Source organism: Miscanthus floridulus, chromosome 8, assembly GCF_019320115.1.
Source record: "Miscanthus floridulus cultivar M001 chromosome 8, ASM1932011v1, whole genome shotgun sequence".
Lineage (NCBI taxonomy): Eukaryota > Viridiplantae > Streptophyta > Magnoliopsida > Poales > Poaceae > Miscanthus > Miscanthus floridulus.
This window is the reverse complement of record NC_089587.1, coordinates 110,487,320-110,507,210: the sequence shown is the minus strand read 5'-3', so window position 1 is coordinate 110,507,210 and position 19,891 is coordinate 110,487,320. Positions and strand designations below refer to the sequence as shown.

The 19,891-nt window shown below is 43.5% G+C and overlaps 1 protein-coding gene across 1 annotated transcript; it reads left to right on the top strand.

Annotated features, from left to right (window-relative positions):
* Positions 1 to 4,854: 4,854 nt before the first annotated feature.
* LOC136473257 (RING-H2 finger protein ATL13-like) lies at positions 4,855 to 7,420 on the top strand. Its single transcript, XM_066470938.1, has one exon. It carries the CDS (start codon positions 5,168 to 5,170, stop codon positions 6,635 to 6,637), a length of 1,470 nt encoding a protein of 489 aa, XP_066327035.1. The 5' UTR covers positions 4,855 to 5,167; the 3' UTR covers positions 6,638 to 7,420.
* The last annotated feature ends 12,471 nt before the right edge of the window (positions 7,421 to 19,891 follow it).

Here is a 19,891-nt window from a genome sequence, read left to right as displayed (position 1 = left end):
CTGGTGCACGGAGATGGGTGCCCGTAGCGTTTTAGATCCGGTTTTAAAGAAAAGGATTTCTAAAATGATTTCAAAAATTGATTAAAAAGCTTGTAAAATGTCTAGCTCGAGTTATGTTGCTCTAAAATTGATGAAACAAATTTTGTTGTGTTCCTTGTCACCGGATCTACATGATAAAAATATTGTATGTCATTTTTGAGATACTTTAATGTAGAGCTTTATTTAATTCTTGATATTGCTGATATCTTGTGAAATGTTTAGTAAATCCTATATGTATCAGAAAAATATGACTCCAAGTTTGTTACTCTTCTTGTGTAATGTACTCTCTAGGAAAAATATATGCCATGCATGTCCTGTAGAAAAATTATGAGGTGTAGTTCAAGTGCCTTTAATGGCTGATTTTTGTTATTTTTGCTAGAGAGCAAAATTTGTATAAAGCATACATGTGATAATTCTTGTACAGTGATTATTTTTACTATTTAGAACCTAGGAAAAATACTAAATCTGTTGTTTGACACTTTTCATAATACAAAGTATTTTCATGCTCATAATTAGGTCCAAGCTTGTCATTTTTGTGTAGGCTATTCCACTTATCCAAATGCCATAAAAATTTGAGGGTAGACTACTTAGGGTAGTACTGTGCTATGGTAATTTTCTAAGATTTTTCTATGCTATAAAAATAGATGTTGCTATTCAAACCTATTATTAATTAGGGTTTAATCAAATGTTGCTTTATGCATGATTAAGAAATTAGTGAAGCTTTGGTGTATCTTTGAAGTATTTAATGAGATGTGTTTACTTAGCATATTAGTAGTAGAAGAGAATGCAGTATATAACATGTGCTTGTAGTATATGTTCTTGGATGATATTGACTACCTTGCATGCAAACATATTCATTGTGTTCATTTCATCTGATGCACCTTTGCATAAGCACTTACGCACCTGCATCATACAGGATCGCAAACCGAGAGCCCGATCGTCATACCCGAGGAGCCCGAGGAGCAGCTCGAGGTGCAGCCGCAAGAAGTGACCGAAGCAGACGAGGAGGACGTTGAGGAACTTTCGGAGTGCCCCGATCACCGCCTGAGCTTCTTCGAGAGAGGCAAGCCCCGGAGCATTTTTCTCCCTAGTTTGCGATTATTAATTAATGCTTTACTTTAATTGATGCATACGTTTAGGAGTTGTTTGCAACCGTTGCTGCATTATACCTTGTCTACCTTTGTTATACTATATCCTTGTTACCCTGGTATCCACAGTCGAGTTAATGCTTAGCTGGCTTAGACCGGTAGAAGTCGGGTGATTTCCTGTCACCTGCGAGCTATAGGTGGTTACCCGGATCTGCTTGGATAACTATGTAGTCATGGTATAACTAAGTGTTAATTTGAAGTTGAGACCGGACGGAGACTTACAGGGTTTTGGACTGTAGTGCTTTCTGTCTGTGTCGATTAAGGACCGACTGTTGTTGGGCCTCAGGTCATGTTGAACACATGCCTTATATTTAGCTGGCCGAATAACGTACCTTTCGACCGCGAAGCTAGGAGCTTATTCGGGCCGAGTAGATTGCCCGCAGCACACTGTACCGGAGCAGGTGTGGTAGGACACGGGGCCGCGATGATAAGACCAAAAGGCAGTCGGTCGGCCCCGGGTACATGTGGTTCTTGGCAAACTCGAGATTTTTCCTAGATAGTTGACTCGGTGACCGATACCTCACTTTAGCGGGTGAGTGAGGTTTGTGTAAGGAATAAATTACCAGCTGGTTAATAATCGATTCGAATCGCCATCCTTCACTGGATAGTGAACACTTGACTTGAGTTACTTCATCGTAGTAATGTTGATGGAACACTTGGATAGTTATAATGGATATGACATTATGGAAGTTGTTAATGATCATTGGTTATCATTATTTTGCTTAATCACATGCTTGCTCTAGTATAGGTGCAAATGTAGTTGACAGGTTAATAATAATAATTAACTTGACAATAATGCTTTTGGAAAGGTTCTTGAAATGCTAAAAATGCCCTTTTTGCAAATGAGTCAGCTACCCTACTATAAAGCCCTTCATAATCCTTGGTGTCACTTTATTTTTGATTATGTCGGGTAAGTCTAGCTGAGCACCTTCTCGTACTTAGGGTTTTATTCCCACTTGTTGCAGATAGGCAGATGTATTACGGTTACTGTATCAACTGCCTTTATCCTACGATGAGTGATGCTTAGGACCATGGGCATGGTCATTCCTTACGTCTCATCTAATGCTTTTGTTGGAGATGATCATTAGCTGGCACTGTACTTGAACTCTGTGTGAGTGTGTGTGGTTTTGAACAAATGGCTTCCGCTACTTTTATTTGAACTCGGTTTGTAATAACTATGTTTAAACTCTGATGTACCGGTGGTGTGAACTTTTATGTAATATGTGATGGTGACTGCTAAACTTATTACGATCTTAGCTGGTATGTGAGTTGGTTTGAAATCCTTCGTGATTTCACGGACTACCGGGTTATACGGGCTTAAGTTGACTAAATCGTCTGCTCTGGCGGGTGATTTTCTTATTTAATTTCGTATAATTGGTCGGTTCTGTTATAGCCACCTCGCTGTGCCACCCACTACCTGCCCCCCGCCCCTCGACCCCGCCCACCCTAATCCCAAGGTAGGGCACCGACGAGCTCCACCAAGACGCCCCTACCGCCGGCCTCGCCCAACCAGTTGTCCCCCACCGCCTCGCTTGCCGCCCCTCAACCCGCCACCACTGCCATGTGACGCCCCCCCAAAAAAACTTCTTCTAAGGCCACTGGAGATGGAGATCTCCTTACCTCGTCGGAACCCTAATGCCGGTGAGATCCTCACAGGAACCCTAGTAGTTGTCTTCTTCTTCGACTCCGGTGGGGGTACGGGCATTGCACGGTCACACGGTCACGATGTCGCGCGAGCCGTCGCATATTTGACTTTGCGTTCTAACAACATTATCTCGATGTTGGTGTAGCACTTCACCGTGCTCCTCTACCATCATCCTCCGTTCCTCACTCTATCCTCCTCTCCTCCGCATGTGAAGTCTACACTTGAGGGGGGTTTTGACCCTTTGCTTGAACTTGCCTAACCCATGATAGAATGTTAGATAGTAGATGTATGAATATTTTGCTAGCTATCTCGATTCTTGTGAAAGCAAGTTTTTTCACTTATTTTCTTGGGCAAGCCAATTTAGGGTTCAAGGTCAATAATTATGGTTCAGGTGGGCTTTCACTGGAATCTAGTTGGCATAGAAGGAAAAACTAGTGGCAATTCGATTGGACTAGGCATGAAGTGATTCAAGAGCCAGTAGCAAAGCATGAGGATGAAAGGGTTGGGGGAGGAGGGATAAGGATGGCAATCCTATGTACGGATGTGGATGCAAAATTTCACTCACGGGTGCAAGTACATGTTCAAAATTCTACCTGTGGGTAAATGTGGGAGTGTGTTCACCCGTCATTGTTTAAAATTCAAAGGATTCCATCTATTGCGATGACAATCTAAGGGCGCGTTTAGTTCCAATTTTTTTTGTTTTTTTGCCCATCACATCGAATTTTTGGACGCATGTATGGAGTATTAAATATAGACGAAAAAAAACTAATTGCACAGTTGGGTGAGAAATCACGAGACGAAACTTTCGAACCTAATTAGTCCATAATTAGACACTAATTGCCAAATACAAACGAAAGTGCTACAGTAGCCAAACTCAAAAAAATTCGCGAACTAAATGTGCTCTAACATGTGAATGCAGGTACCATGGCTATCAGGGCAGTCCCAATGGTGCATTGATGATAGTTTCTATCCGCATTAAATGACTTGCCACGTAGGCAAAACGCTGACATGGCAACGTAATTAATGAAGAAAGAGAGCAAAAATCATAGAAATGGTTTCTTCGTGAAGAAATCAGGTCTACTCTTGACCCAATGCACCAAGAAACCATGAAATTGCCATTGGGGAGAAACCACCAGTTTCTAGGGAGCTCGTGTCGCACTCCCATTGGAGGAAGAAGATAGAGTTGAGAGAGAGAAAGAGAAAATAGTTATTACTCATAGAAACCATGGGTTGGAAAATGGTACTTTTTTTGTGCGGTATCCTATGTTATAGAAACTACTAGTTTTTTTTATTGGGACTGCCCTCCTGCTCCATAGGTGCAGGTGAAAAATGTTACCTATATTTTTTTCTTAAATACTTAAAAGGTTTGTGCATGAAATTTGACCCATTAGTAAATTCACTCCACCCATGTACCTTAACATCCTAGTTAGGACTTAGGGGCGAGGCAATAGGGCAACAACAACCATAGGTCAGGGAGGCTATTCAGCCTGTTCGTTTCGTCGTAAACGATCGTGAATTATTTACTGTTGACTGATTTGGCTGGTTTAGTGTGAGAAAAAAAATACTATTCCAGCTTATAATCCACGATCGTATACGATCGTATAAGCCCAACTGAACAGGCTGATTGTGTTTTGTGTTGGTGGGTCCAAAGGAAGAAGCCGCAAGAAATAATGACAATGGCCTAAAGTCGAAGTTGGTAAAGCTAAAAAAAAGTAGTAATTTTACAGTTCCTAATTTATTTAAAAAGAGATAAAAACATCTCTTGTTATAGGATGCGGAGGAGCCGGAGCTAGTTGAAGCTACTACACCAAACGGGACCAAGAGAGTCAAGAATTTGTGTGCTTTCTAGACGGCCCATCATTTACGATTATTATTTTAATTGGTGGCAAAAAAGAAATTTATTTTTTCATCTCCATTCCTCACCACGAGTCCACGACCATCCTTCTCTCCATTTTTCTCTCCCCACATTAAGGATCCATCACTATCCTATACATTGACCTCTCCCTCTATCCTCCCCCTGCTTCCCGTCCTCTCTCTCTCTCTCTCTCTCTCTCTCTCCCAAACCGCACCTGTTCAGCTGTGTCACAGTTAACTCTGCCATTGTTCCTCTATTTCTTCGTTGCAAGGATCAAACACAATAGTTCTAGTGATGATCTCCTCCTCCTCAACATCTGTCTCCATCACAAGAAGAAGGGGCGGACAGGAAGACGACACAAGATTCAGGCGACACTCCCACCATTGCTGCTGACCACTCCCCCTCCAAATTGTCTTCTTTCTCCTCCTACCTGGCTCTCTAGATCGAATCACGGGTCAGGCGCTCCCCCTGACCCGGGCCATGAGCCACTACACCATGCATGCTGCCATCAACTACGCCGCGCTGCCACCCACGTCGCCGCTGCAGCTCCCCCTCCCGTACCTCCCGCCGCCTCCTCCGCCGCCGTTATCGCTACCGCCGCTGTTGACGCCGCCGACACCGGTGGCGACGGCGTCCTCTGACGCGGGCTTCCAGAGCAGGATCAGCCCCAGCGTCCTTCTCATCATCCTGATCTTGGCCATCATTTTCTTCGTCTCCGGCCTGCTGCACCTCCTCGTCCGGTTCCTGCTCCGCCCGGCGACGCGGGATCCCGGCGACGCGTACGGGGGCGACGCGAACGCCACCGCCTTCCAGGGACAGCTCCAGCAGCTGTTTCACCTCCACGACGCCGGTGTCGACCAGTCCTTCATCGATGCGCTGCCGGTGTTCCTCTACGGCGCCGTGGTCGGCGCCGGCGGGAAAGATCCCTTCGACTGCGCGGTCTGCCTCTGCGAGTTCGCGGACGACGACCGCCTCCGCCTCCTCCCCAAGTGCAGCCACGCGTTCCACGTCGACTGCATCGACACGTGGCTGCTGTCGCACTCCACCTGCCCGCTCTGCCGCCGCAGCCTCCTCGCCGACTTCTCCCCCTGCGGCGGCGGCTGCAGCCCGCTGATGTTCGTCCTCGAGTCCGGCTCCGAGGGCTCGGTCTCCGATCGCCTCGACGCGGCGTCCTCCGCGCGCCTCAGCTTTGTCATGGAGCAGGACCAGGCGGGGCAGGACAGGAAACACGCCGCCGCAGAGGCTGCAGAGAAGAAGGACGAGGTGGTCGTTCCTGTGAAGCTCGGCAAGTTCAGAAGCCAGGCCCCCGAAGGAGCCGGCGGCAGCGTCAACCCTGGAAGCCAGGACGTGAGGCGGTGCTTCTCCATGGGGACCTACGAGTACGTCATGGACGAGAGCTCCCTGCTCCGCGTCGCCGTGACGCCGCCGGAGAAAAAGCGCCCCGCGACTCGCATGCCGGGGCACCGTTTTGCCATGTCGGAGTGCGACTGCCACTCTAAGCGGGAAGGCTTCCGCGGGTTCGATGCGCCGCCCAAGCAGCAGCAGCCGTCGAAAGCGGCGGTGGACAAGAGGGAGAGCTTCTCCATCTCCAAGATATGGATGCGCAGCGGGCAGAAGAGGAAGGACGTGTCCTCCGGCGCAATCGCTGCGCCGTCGTGCTCGACCTCGCGCCGCGCGTCCTCGTTCCGGCTCCCCTCGGCGCTCCAGCGCACGGCGAGCGACGTCGGGGTGACAGCGGCGGCGGTCGTCCCGAAGCGCCGGGCGGACGTAGTGAGCCCCGTGACGGAGTCCGAGTACAACGTGTCGACCTGGGACAAGAGCGCGAGCGGCAGCGTCGTGGATTGGGACGTCGAGTCCGCGGGCGGCGGCGGGCATGGCCTCAGCTCCAGAGCCGACGAGGCGCCGTCTTTCGCCCGGCGGACGCTGCTCTGGATCAGAGGCCACCTGTGAAGTGAATCGAAGCAGAGATCTTGGCTTCTACCACCTGGTTGTTCCCCTCCTCCTCCCCGTGTAACTGTGTATGCATGCATCTTCTGCTGCAGCAACAGATCGCAGGAAATTTGCATTGCTTGGCGAGTGGAAGAAATGGTGGATATGAGTTCGAGGTAAAAAGGATTACGGCTCGAGATTTTCAGATGGTTTCACATAGCATTTCGCAACTGTGTGTAGTAGATTAGCTGTATTTGCCTTGCCTTTTTACTGTACATTCAAAATCGTGCTGTTCGCTCGTTGGTTTCAGCCAGCCCAAACCAGCCAGTCAACAGTGTTTTTCTCTCACAATAAACCAGCATCAGCCAGCCCAAACCAGTCCAGAAACTAACCAGCGAACAGGCCGATTGCTTCAGTAATTTGCTGGAAAGGCATGATCACAGGTTTGAAAGAAATATGGCCTAAACAGGAAAGCTGAATTAAACGCATAATCTAACAAAACTTGACTGAAACAGAATCTTTCTGCACATGTTAACACAAAATGTGAACTTGCATAACGATTCAAGGAATTTCCTAGTCATAACATCTCCCTCAGTTCGCCTCTTCTTCCATTTCATTTGCTCTGAATATTTTTTCTGAACTGGAGCATTTACTCTGGATCTGGCTGTACAACAGCTCAGGGAAGAGGAGCAGAAATTTGAAAACTCCAATTCCAGCTGTTCATGTCATTTATTCCTTGCCTTGTTCAATTGAGCAACACGCTGCTGCCATCATTGCAGCCTTGAATGCCGGAGCCAGTTAGTTGGTGCTCCACTTTTATTTCACTTCTCCATAGGAGTAACTTCTTGACTTGCAACCAGCAAATAAGGACGTTGTTTGGATTGTTCGTTAGTGTAGTGCCCAATCCGTAAAAGAAAAGGAAAATACTTAAAAAACAAGGTGATACTAGCAAGGTTGCTGCCGGTGCAAGTTGCTTCATAGTTTGAGGCCGGGGGACAATGTTGAGTTAGGAATCCTTAAGCATGTGCAGCTTTAGATAATTAGACCAAGGGTCAATGCTTGCATCATAAGAAAAATATATAGTTGACCTATTGGCAACCATAGAACGGATAAATTAATTTTGGAGCCGTTTACTTGGTGAATGAGCCGTTCGATTGTCGTGTTTTAAGACTTTTTATTGAGTAATCAAGATCAGGATCTGCTGATTGGGCAACCCGCTTCCGGAGCTATCAGCTTGATTCTGCTCTTGTCCCAAGCCTCCCACTGTCAGGTAGGAGTTAATTGACTATAAAACATAGAGCAAATAAATCAAGTTATAAAAGCTAAGTTTTACAATAGTTGTCTTCTATTTAACTATAATTTTTTGTTATTATATGGTACCATATCTTGCATTCTCTTTATTTTTTTATTCCTCCTTATATACGCTTTTAACCAGGCCTACCAATGCATACGCTTGTGTGTCCAACTTATTACTTCCATGGGGGTCAAGCTTTCCTCTCTTATTCTTTCTTTCCTCCACAACAGCAAAAGTATTGACGAGCTTAGCTGTAAGACCATTGTTGTCCTTGTCTAAGTAGGAGTACTTGGAGGCCAAAGCAATTGAGTTCAACCCCATGTTCTAGTACCACAGCAGCTCTGATCTTCCCTTCGTTAGTTATGTTGATCTCTCCGTGTTGGCCGAGTTCATGGGTGTGTTGGCGAAAGGGGGCCATGGCTGCCGCATCCCGGCGGTCCGAGCATTATCATTGGCCAAGTAAAATTCACGGCACATCTTTCAACTTGACAAGAGATGTTATCTAAGTCCTCTTAAAACAATTCTAGATGTTTCTATAATTAACTTGTTAAACCAATAAAGTTTAGGGAGTTAACAAAAGTAGTGAGTTGGTCCACGTAAATACTGTGGATAGCTAGTTTGCTTATTTAGTATTCAGATTTTTTTTGAATAGCCTTTTTAGTTTTTACAAATCATTTTGTTTGTTTATTTGATTAATAATTGTCTTCTTTCGATGCACCTTTACTCTATCTTTCTATGGTGCGAACTTCAATCCGGACTTAGGCCTACTATCATCTTTCTTTTCTCTTCGTTTTTTTCTATTACTATCTCGTGACTGCATAATTTTAGCTGAGGCCAAATCAAATAGCCTTCTGTCTCATTCTGATGAGCTCTATTGGCAATAAAATCACTTTCCATGTCTTTATCTAGTTCCTTAGCTCTTTGTAGATTTAAATTTGAGATGGTCTTGCTTCTTCTATTGTGGATCTTTAGCTTTTTTTTCCTAGCCATCCGCTAAGAGTCTGACATAACAGTTCAATTCCACGTAATCATGAGTCAATTTAATAGACAACTTATATACAGCCTGTTCGCTGGTTGGTTTCTGGGCTGATAAGCCTGGCTGATGCTGGTTTGTTGTGAGAGGAAAACACTGTTAGTTGGCTGATAAGCCCTGACTGAAACCAACAAGCGAACAGGCTGACAGTGAGTTATTCTCTTAGTTGTCTCGTAATAGCTCACAATTCCTTAAATTCGTGCATAGAATGAAAGGAATATTATGAGTTGCCAGACTTGTCACATAGTGCTAATTTTTTGCTTACTGGTTGTTTCGCAAACAATGACCTCTTTCTCTCACCTGATATCTCTGCTCATCATCAAAATTTCTATATGGTTTTGCATTAGACTACCTATGAGACCACTAAGACCACTAACATGTAGCAATATACATGCCCTTAGCTAAATCGCGTTGGAAGGATCTGGATATGTGCAAAACCGGCTTCTCGTTGTTCGCGGCTTTGGTTGATTTTGTTCATTGAACTGATGCTGGCCCGAATCTCTAATTTCTAGGTCTTTGTATTTAACATGGATATATTATTTATTTTCAATTGTTAGATCATCACAAAATCTAACTGTGCATATTGTTTTTTTTTTCTTTTTTGGTTAATCGTGTAATTTTTAGGCCTTATATTTGACATGAATACTATTTGTTCTTGGCCATTAGATCATCATAAAAATCTAATGGTGTATATTTCTTCTTTTCTGATTAATCTCATAATTTATAATCTTGTGTTTGACATGGATACTCTATTTGTTACTCCCCCATCCAAATTAAATGTCACCTCGACCATTTTGGTACATAGGTTTCACTACGACATACGTTATATCTTATATCTAGATACATAGTAAAATTGATATACAAAAAGTCAAAACCACTTATGATTTGGAAAGGAGGGATTATTAGCCATTAGAGCATCATAAAATACAATGGTGCATATTTCTTTTTTTTCGATTACTCTCAAAATTTATAGGTCATGTATTTGATATGGATACTATACTTGTTCTCTCTTGTTAGATCATCGTAAAACCTAAGGGTGCAAATTCTTTCCTTTTTTGATTAATCTCATAATTTCTAGGTCATGTATTTAACATGGATACTCTATTTGTCCTTGGCCATTAGATCATAGTAAAACCAATGGTGTATTTTTTTTCTGATTAATCTCACAATTTCTAGGCCTTTGTATTTGACATAAATACTCTCTTTATTCTTAGTCATTAGATTATCATAAAAATCTAATGGTGCATATTCTCTTTTTATTTTTTATTAGAATTACACAGTACAACGCGGACGCTCACAACACGCACGCACATTCACCCATACGAACACACGTATACAAAACCTACCCCTATGAGAATATAATAGATTTTAACTCTTGTATTTTATATGGATATCCTATTTATTCTTGGTCATTAGATCATCATAAAATCCAGTGATCCATATTTTTTCCTAATAGTCTATTTATTCTTGACCATCAGTCACAAAATCCAACGGTGCATTTTTTCGATACACTACTCGTCCTCGGCTGTTATATCATCATAAAATCCACCGACATATTCTTCTCTTTTTCCGATTAATCTTGTAATTTCTATGCCCTCTCGGTGAACACAGGGGCTCCTTTTAATTCTATTATATTAATTAGTGGATAAGTAGCAACCTTAATTTATTTTTATCTCCAATAATTTCTTATACTCCCTCTGTCCCCAAATAAATCAATTCTTAGAATCTGTGCCAGTCAAACTTTTTTAAGTTTGACTAACTTTATAGAGAAAAGTAACAACATCTATGTCATAAAATGAGCATCTTATTAAAATATATTCTAGGATAAATCTAATGATATTAATTTGATATAATAAATCTTAGCGTTTTTCTAGAAATTCGGTCAAATTTTAAAAGTTTGACTTAAGACAACTCTAGAAATCTATTTATTCAGAGACAGAGGGAGTGTTAACTTCCTAAACGGTTTTGCATTGGGAACTCTAAATTATTTCTAACCAACCAAACCTCTTTTAATGGTTTATTTGTCTCTTACCATTTTCTCACGCGGATCCCTTTATTTTTTTTAATTTACTCCTGACCTCCTGAAAAAACACCAAATGAGGAGCGGATACAGAGTTCCTCTCGACTATGGAAACTTATGAGTTGGAGGATATTTGACAACTTTTTATTTTTAAGGAGCTCTATTACCAAACTATTGGAGGGGACTTTTTCCTTTTTGCTAAAAAATCAAATAGGGAGGGGACTTTTTCCTTTTTGGTAAAAAATCAAATAGGGAGTTGCTTTACAAAATTCTTTCGTATGCTCTCATATCATCTCCAGGAGTTTCCAAAACTCACTCACAATCTTGATTTTTTAGCAAGATTGAAAAATGCTTTCCAACAACTCCTTATCTGAACTCCCGATCTTTCCACACTTGACCAATCATGCAGAAATTTACGCACGCGTGTATAGATCGGTGAATCTGGAGGTGAAAGGACCACTGATGTGCATCAGAGGTTTACGATGAATGATGAACGTAGCGTCCAGTTGCCAAGGTTGGCAGATCCAAACAACGCAGGTGGCCGGTGCGGTCCGTGTAAAGTGCTAAGCTGGCAAGATCCGGCCCAAGAAGGGCTTCGAGGGTTTACCTCTGGCCCAAATGCACACAAACGTTCTCCTAAGTCCTGGCGCGGGTTTGCGCATTGGGCCTAGACTCGCTTTCAGGAACCTTTCTTGTCCGGTCCAATTCCAATCGAGCCCATCCCGATTGGCGCCAAGCCTCCTCGATCCTCAATCGTTGATCTCTTAGGGCGTGATTGGTAGGCAGAATCGGATCATCCCTACACCGTTACGACGTCTAACCTCATTCATGCAGCATATTTGGTTGTTTTTCTCACATCTTTCGCCTGTATCTTTTTATTCATCTGTCCTCCTCTATCAAGTCTTCTCAATTTTCACTTCTCTCTCCATACAGGATGACTTGATTCAAACATGGCGCAGGACCCATGTGTCATATACTCAAAACTCTCATCCATACATGCAACCAAACAAGATCTCATCTCATACAAAGACATCCTGAACCGGCTCTCCATCTCAGCTCCCCTCACCGAAGCAACTAGATCTCTTAGGGCGTGATTGGTAGGCAGAATCGGATCATCCCTACACCGTTACGACGTCTAACCTCATTCATGCAGCATATTTGGTTGTTTTTCTCACATCTTTCGCCTGTATCTTTTTATTCATCTATCCTCCTCTATCCCGTATGATTTCGTCTTCTCAATTTTCACTTCTCTCTCCATACAGGATGACTTGATTCAAACATAGCGCAGGATCCATGTGTCATATACTCAAAACTCTCATCCATACATGCAACCAAACAAGATCTCATCTCATAGAAAGACATCCTGAACCGGCTCTCCATCTCAGCTCCCCTCACCGAAGCAACTAATCACGGTCTTAGTTTCTCCCCCCCCCCCCCACCCCCCACCCCCCCACCACAAAGGGAAAGAAGCACTCCCAGCTCCGCCGACGTCGTCTCGCCCGGCCCTGCCTCACGGTCACGGCCAAGGCTCCCGTCTTCCCCTCACCTTCGTTTCCAGGTAAAATGGCGCACTTGCTGATCGATCCCTCCTCAATTATCTCTCTCGTGCTTCCTTCTAGAGTTCTCGTTGTTCCTGTGGGTTACTGTTATATAGGGCATCGTTCCTGTTGTGGCGTTGGTTTCGACGATGTGATTAAATTTGGGTGTTCCTTTTGAGATGTTTTGTGTGCAATGCTCTGTTTGATCTCTATCCAAGCGCTAGGTTAGTAGGCTGTTGATTGCCACCAGGGTTAGGGGGTTTTCACACGACACTTTTTGGTGCGGTTTGGGATGAATTTTTAGTCGATCTGCTGCCTAATTGGTGATTGCTGGAGACGCGTCTATAATTTTATCGATTTATTTTCTGCCTAGTTCGTTAGGCACCCCAAGATCAAATGTATAACTGACACGGAAGTTCTCATCATACTAATAATGAACACGTGATAGGATCAGCTAAGTACCTGTTGTTCTGAGACTTTGTTTGTGTTTCTCTTTTGTGATACTTCTTCCTCATGTTCTCCCTATTTTGTTGTTTTTTATTTAAACTAATTAAGCCTGTGATACTTTAATAACAACTGTGTATTTGCATTCTGCTTTTGCTATACCGTGGCGTGGGTAGCATTTTAGTCTATGTTTAGACAATGAGAACTTACCACGATGCTTGGGCACACTGTGTATGCGCTAACATATTGTAAGTTGTTAACTGAACAATAACTAAAATAGTGTCACGGATGTGGCAAGTTGGCATTGTTAGATTGATCTTCCAGCCAATAAACCCAACGGCCTATTGGGCTTTGGTCACGCGTCCTGATCGGGGGCGTCCAACCCTACATGGTTGGTGGGCCCCCGTCGCACTGCGCTATATATAGAGGTGGGGGCCGACGGCTCGAGGTACGAGGTTCACCGTGAGCCGCAAGCCCCACCGACAAACCCTAGACCGATCTAAGAGGGCGCGCAGCCAGCGACGGGAAGCTCCGCTGACTTCATCGTCGTCACTGCTACGCCGTCCGTCTGCACTGCATCGACGTCCGTGCAACCTCTACTCCACCCGTCGCTGCCCGTATGCTGCCTCCATCACCGAAGCTGAGATGGCCAGCTCAACCGCGACTCCCTCCGAGGGCTCAGGTTCAACACCAGCACCCCTCTCCTTCCTCCCACTCTCTGCTTGTTCTAGTTCATCATGTTCAACAGCACATCCGCCTAGATCTACCCTAGTCGATCCACAGAAACAAACAATGGTACCAGAGCCTTTCTAGCGGTAGATCTGGATCGGGGAAAGAAAGAAATCAAACCCTAAATCAGATCGGGTACGGGAAAAGTGGACACGGTTTCAACAACAAAAAAAGGAAACCCTAACCCTAGCAGTTAGTCAGCCTAGGGTGTAGATCTCGGTTTTCCGAATCAAAAGCAACGAAAAATGAATGAAAAGAAAAGTGAATTCGAACTCGATTCGGATTCAATAGAAGCAAACACCTAACCCTAACTCTAGAGAGCTCGGGAAAAGGAAAGAAAGAACCGATTTCAAACCGGGGGAAAAAGAAAACAGTGGCCATCCCAACCCTAACCCTAACCCTAATCGACAAATCAGGCCAAAATCCGAACAAATGAATCAAAGAAAGGGGAAGAAAGGGAAGGGGGTGGCCTACCTCGCCGTCGCGTGGCACCGCAGTCACGCTGGCGCGCGGGGAAAAGAAAGGCCGACCGGGGCTCCGCTCGCTGGGATCTGGCCACAGGGGCACCGCGGCCAGGCCGCTCGACGGCGGCGCGCTCACCCGCTGGGGAGCGCGCACGCCGGCGAGGGGGCCGGCGACGACGCCGGGACCTCGCTGCTTCGCCGTGGTCGGTCGCTCGGTGATGGACTGAGCAGAGAAGGGGAGAGCAGTGAGGCGAAGAGAGAGAGTGTGCGAATGGAAATGGAGGTTAGGGTTTCAGGGGATCGCCGCTGCTGCCGGTTTTATTCCTTCGAAATATGTGCTGTGCCGTCGGATCTCGTTGCCCTGAGATCAACGGCCAGGAGGGCTCGGGCCTCTTTTGGCCTAGGCGGGCATCAACGGCCTAGGTGGACTGGGTTGTCACCACACCATGCCCCAGAGAACCTGTGGCACCGGTGAGGGAGACATATGAGACTGATGCTGCATGGCAGAACAGAGAGCGGGACTTTGCTCCTGTAAAGATGTCTTTTGACCTTGAAAATAGAAAGTGGGTCACAGCCAATAAGAAATGCTTGGCTGTGATAAAGAATACAATTGAGCCTGCAATAGTGGGCTCAATTCCAGATTGTGACACGGTCATAGAGTACCTAGAAAGAATAAAGAGTCAGTTCACTGGCTCTTCAAAGACATATGCAAACCAGCTGATCAAGCAGCTAGTAACAGAAAGGTACTCTGGTGGCGGCAGTGGCATTAGAGAGCACATACTGAGAATGAGCAATCTGGCATCTAAGCTCAAACCAATAGATTTGACACTCAAGGATGAGTTTCTTATTCATTTGATTTTTGCTTCTTTGCCAAAAGAATTTGACACATTTGTTGTTAATTACAACATACAGCCTGAAAATGGGATTTAGAAAAGCTCATAGCCATGTGTGTGTAGGAGGAGGAAAGAATAAAAGTTTCACAAGGTGGTACTGTCAACTACCTAAAAGATAAGAAAAAGAACTATAATAACAGTTCTTCCTCCAAGTCATCTAGAAAGGGTTCCATGCAATAGTCTCAGAACAAGCAATTCCCAGTGGATAAAGACCAGTGTCTCTACTGTAAGAAGACGGGACATTATAAAAAGAATTGTCCCGATTTCTTAAAGATTATTATGAAAAATAAAGGTGAGAACGTCATTACATTTGTAAATGAATCCTTGTATGTAAAGTTTTTAAAATCTACTTGGTGGATTGATTCAGGTGCAACTATTCATGTTGCTAATTTATTACAGGGATTCCGTTCGATGAGAACTTTGCAAAGAAGCGAAAGTTTCATTAAAGTTGCAAATGGAGTACAAGCAGATGTTGAGGCAGTTGGTGATCTTCCGCTAGAGCTTGCTGATGGCTTCATACTTATTCTTAGAGATGTTCTTTATGTACCTTCTTTGCAAAGAAACTTGATTAGTGTATCAAAGTTGGACCATGATGGTTATGATTGCCATTTTGGAAATGACAAATATCAGATATTGTTTAATAATAGATGTATTGGTCTTGCCTTCCGACAAGACAAACTTTATTTGTTATCACTTCATGAAAATGTGAATTCCGTATGTGATGTGAATGAAAATGTATCCTCATCGAACAATGCAAACAGAAAACGGAAGAGAGCTCACGATGCGTTGTCGAAATTATGGCACTGTCGTTTAGGCTATATTTCGAGGGGGAGAATAGAAAGACTAGTTAAGAATGATATTCTTCCTCCATTAGAGCTCTCAGATTTAGAACAATGTAGAGATTGCATAAAAGGAAATTAAGTATGTAAAAAAAAATTAAGAAAGATGCCAAACGAAACGCAGGAATTCTACAGATTATTCACACAGACATATGTGGTCCTTTTCCTGTGAAAAGTGTGGATGGTTATGATTCATTCATAACATTCACAGACGATTACTCTCGTTTTGGCTATATTTATCCAATTAAAGAAAGAACAGAAGCGTTGGATAAATTCAAAATATTTAAAGCAGAAGTTGAAAATCCGCATGATTTAAAGATTAAGATAGTCAGATCTGACCGTGGGGGAGAGTACTATGGTCGGCATACCCCATATGGACAAGTTCCTGGACCTTTTGCAAGGTTCTTACAGGAGAATGGCATAGTCACCTAGTATTCAACACCGGGCAAACCTCAGCAGAATGGAGTAGCTGAAAGGCGTAACTGTACCCTGATGGATATGGTGCGTAGTATGATAAGTTACTCCACTTTATCGATGAGTCTGTGGATGGAGGCGTTAAAAACCGCCATTCATATTCTAAATAGAGTACCAAGTAAGTCGGTGCCCAAAACACCGTATGAGTTGTGGACAGGAAGAGTACCCTCACTTAACCACTTGCGTGTGTGGGGGAGCCCTGCTGAGGCTAAAGTTTTTAACCCAAACATTGGGAAGCTAGATCCTAAAACAGTGAGTTGCCATTTCATTGGCTACCCAAAAAAGTTAAAAGGTTTTCGTTTCTACTGTCCTAACAGACATATAAAGTTTGTGGAAATGAGACACGCTATCTTCCTAGAGGATGAAATGATTAGGGGGAGCACGGTAGCTCAAGAAATTGACCTTGAAGAGAAGCGGGTGTATGCACCCACTCCGATCATTCATGAGCCATTTTTCTTACTACCTGCTGTTGCTGCACCAACAGTACAAGACACTGTGGTGCCAGCACCTGTTGTTATCCTACCTGTGGCAACAATGAATGATGATGAGGAACCTGTGCCTCAGGATCCTATAGAACCTATTGCCACACATGAGGAGGAGCAACAACAGCCTCAAATAGAAAATGTGCCAAATGAGGAGGCCCCTAAAAGGTCTCAAAGAATTAGAAAATCAGCTATTTCTACTGATTATGAAGTGTACAACACTGAAGAATTTCAAATAGAGGATGATCCCACCTCATTTGAAGAAGCCATGAAAAGTGGTCATTCATCAAAGTGTCTTGAGGCCATGAAAGATGAAATGAGATCAATGAATGCAAATAAAGTTTGGGATTTGGAAATAATTCCTAAAGGAGCCAAAACAGTAGGCTATAAATAGGTCTACAAAACAAAACTTGACTCTCAAGGGAATATAGAGAGATATAAAGCCTGACTTGTGGTAAAAGGCTTTACACAAAGAGAAGGGATTGATTACAATGAGACCTTTTCTCCAGTCTCATGTAAGGATTCCTTCAGAATCATAATGGCATTAGTGTCACATTACGATTTAGAATTACATCAGATGGATGTAAAGACAGCATTTCTCAACGGAGACTTAGAAGAAAATGTTTACATGGCACAACCGAAAGGTTTTGTCATAGAAGAAAAAGAACGTTTGGGATGCCGCCTAAAAAAATCCATTTATGGATTAAAACAAGCTTCAAGACAGTGGTACTTGAAGTTTGATCAGACAATAAAGAATTTTGGGTTTAAAGATAATGTTGAGGACAATTGTGTCTACGCAAAGTTTAAGAATGGGAAGTTTATCTTCCTTGTCCTGTATGTGGATGATATCTTACTTGCTAGTAGTGATGTCAGTCTACTACTGGAAACAAAGAAGTTTTTATCCTCAAATTTTGATATGAAAGATTTTGGTGAAGCTTCATTCATTCTAGGGATCGAGATTCACCGAGATAGAAGTAAAGGGGTATTAGGACTGTCACAAAAGGCATACATAGAAAAAGTCTTAAAGAAATTCAGTATGCACAAATGTAGTCCCTCACCTGCTCCTATAGTCAAGGGCGACAGATATAGGGATTTTCAATGCCCCAGGAACCAATATGAGATCGATCAAATGAAAGTGGTTCCATATGCTTCAGCTGTCGGAAGCTTGCAATATGCTCAAGTGTGTACGCGCCCTGACTTGGCATTTGTTACCGGGTTACTTGGCAGATTCTAGAGCAATCCTGGAATAGAACACTGGAAATTGGTAAAGAAAGTCTTGCGTTATTTGCAAGGAACGAAAGGCCTCATGATGACGTATAGAAGATCTGATTCACTCTATATAGTGGGATATTCAGATTCTGATTATGCAGGAGATAATAGAAAATCCACGTCCGGATATGTGTTTACTCTCGCAGGGGGAGCTATTTCATGGAAAAGCTCAAAGCAAACCGTTACTACATCATCCACAATGTATGCCGAGTTTGTAGCATGTTATGAAGCAACGGGGCAGGTGAACTGGCTAAAGAAGTTCATACCCGGTTTGAAGGTGGTTGACGACATCAATAAACCACTAAAGTTATACTGCGATAATAATCCAGTAGTACAGTATGCTCACAACAATAGGTCAAGTGGTGCTGCCAAACACATTGACATAAAGTATTATGTTGTGAAGGATAAAGTCCGGGATCAAATGATAAGTCTTGAGCATATAAGTACCGAAAAGATGCTCGCGGATCCGCTTACAAAAGGCTTACCACCCAACGTGTTCAGAGAACATGTAGCCGGCATGGGTTTAAGGGAAAGTCTATGATTCCTGGACTATAAAGGGCCCAAAAGTTAAAGTAACTATTTTAGATCAAAGACGTGCATTGTAGCTGTTAAATCTATCGGCGATTGACAGTGACGATGAGACATGCTCTATGCATCATCTGTGAAGAAATGAGTAAGGATAAAAGGATTGAAGTTTAAAGTTTAAAGATAAAAGTAATAGTGAGATCAAGGGGGAAAATGTTAGATTGATTTCCCAGCCAATAAGCCCAACGGCCTATTGGGCCTTGGTCACGCGCCCTGATCGGGGGCGCCCAACCCTACATGGTTGGTGGGCCCCCGTCGCACTGCGCTATATATAGAGGTGGGGGCCGGCGGCTTGAGGTACGAGGTTCACCGTGAGCCGCAAGCCCCACCGACAAACCCTAGACCGATCTAAGAGGGCGCGCAGCCAGCGACGGGAAGCTCCGTTGACTTCACCGTCGTCACTACTACGCCGTCCGTCTGCACTGCATCGACGTCCGTGCAACCTCTACTCCACCCGTCGCTGCCCGTGTGCTGCCTCCATCACCGAAGCTGAGATGGCCAGCTCAACCGCGACTCCCTACGAGGGCTTAGGTTCAACACCAGCACCCCTCTCCTTCCTCCCACTCTCTGCTTGTTCTAGTTCATCATGTTCAACAGCACATCCGCCTAGATCTACCCTAGTCGATCCACAGAAACAAACAGGCATAGTTTGATGACCAGCGTAATACATCTTTGATTGATTGATATATATGGTTTTTATAATGTTGTCCTATTATAGATTTACTGAATTCCTGCTTATTTCTGGTGTTTGTGAACTGGTCACACCATCTTTTAAATTTTACACGTTATATTTTGAATTTAATATTAGTTTAGCTATTTATACATGCAACCATGCTTAAGGATATCTGTCATTCTTATATTTATCACACTATATTTATATGGCTATGTTTTCTTTTAGTAACATGATCCAATCATTTATATTCTGCTAGGTTAACGTTCTTAGAATTTGGTAGGAATTTGTTTATTTTTACTATCAGTTTATATAAAAGTCAATGGTTAAATGCTGCAAAAACCTTTGAACTCCTTGACTTGATGCACATGATAGATGTGCACATAATGTCAAAGGAAGTTGAAGAAAATAGGTGTCTTTTTTGTGTAACAGTGTATATTGATTTTTTCAACATTCTGTTAAACTACTTTAAAATTGAAGTTGCTTTGCATGTTTTGTTACCCACTTTTCATTGAGGTATATTGTAATTAGACATTTTGAT

Excerpts from the sequence above, each read along its gene's own strand:
- LOC136473257 (XM_066470938.1), top strand. The coding sequence starts at position 5,168 with ATGAGCCACTACACCATGCATGCTGCCATCAACTACGCCGCGCTGCCA.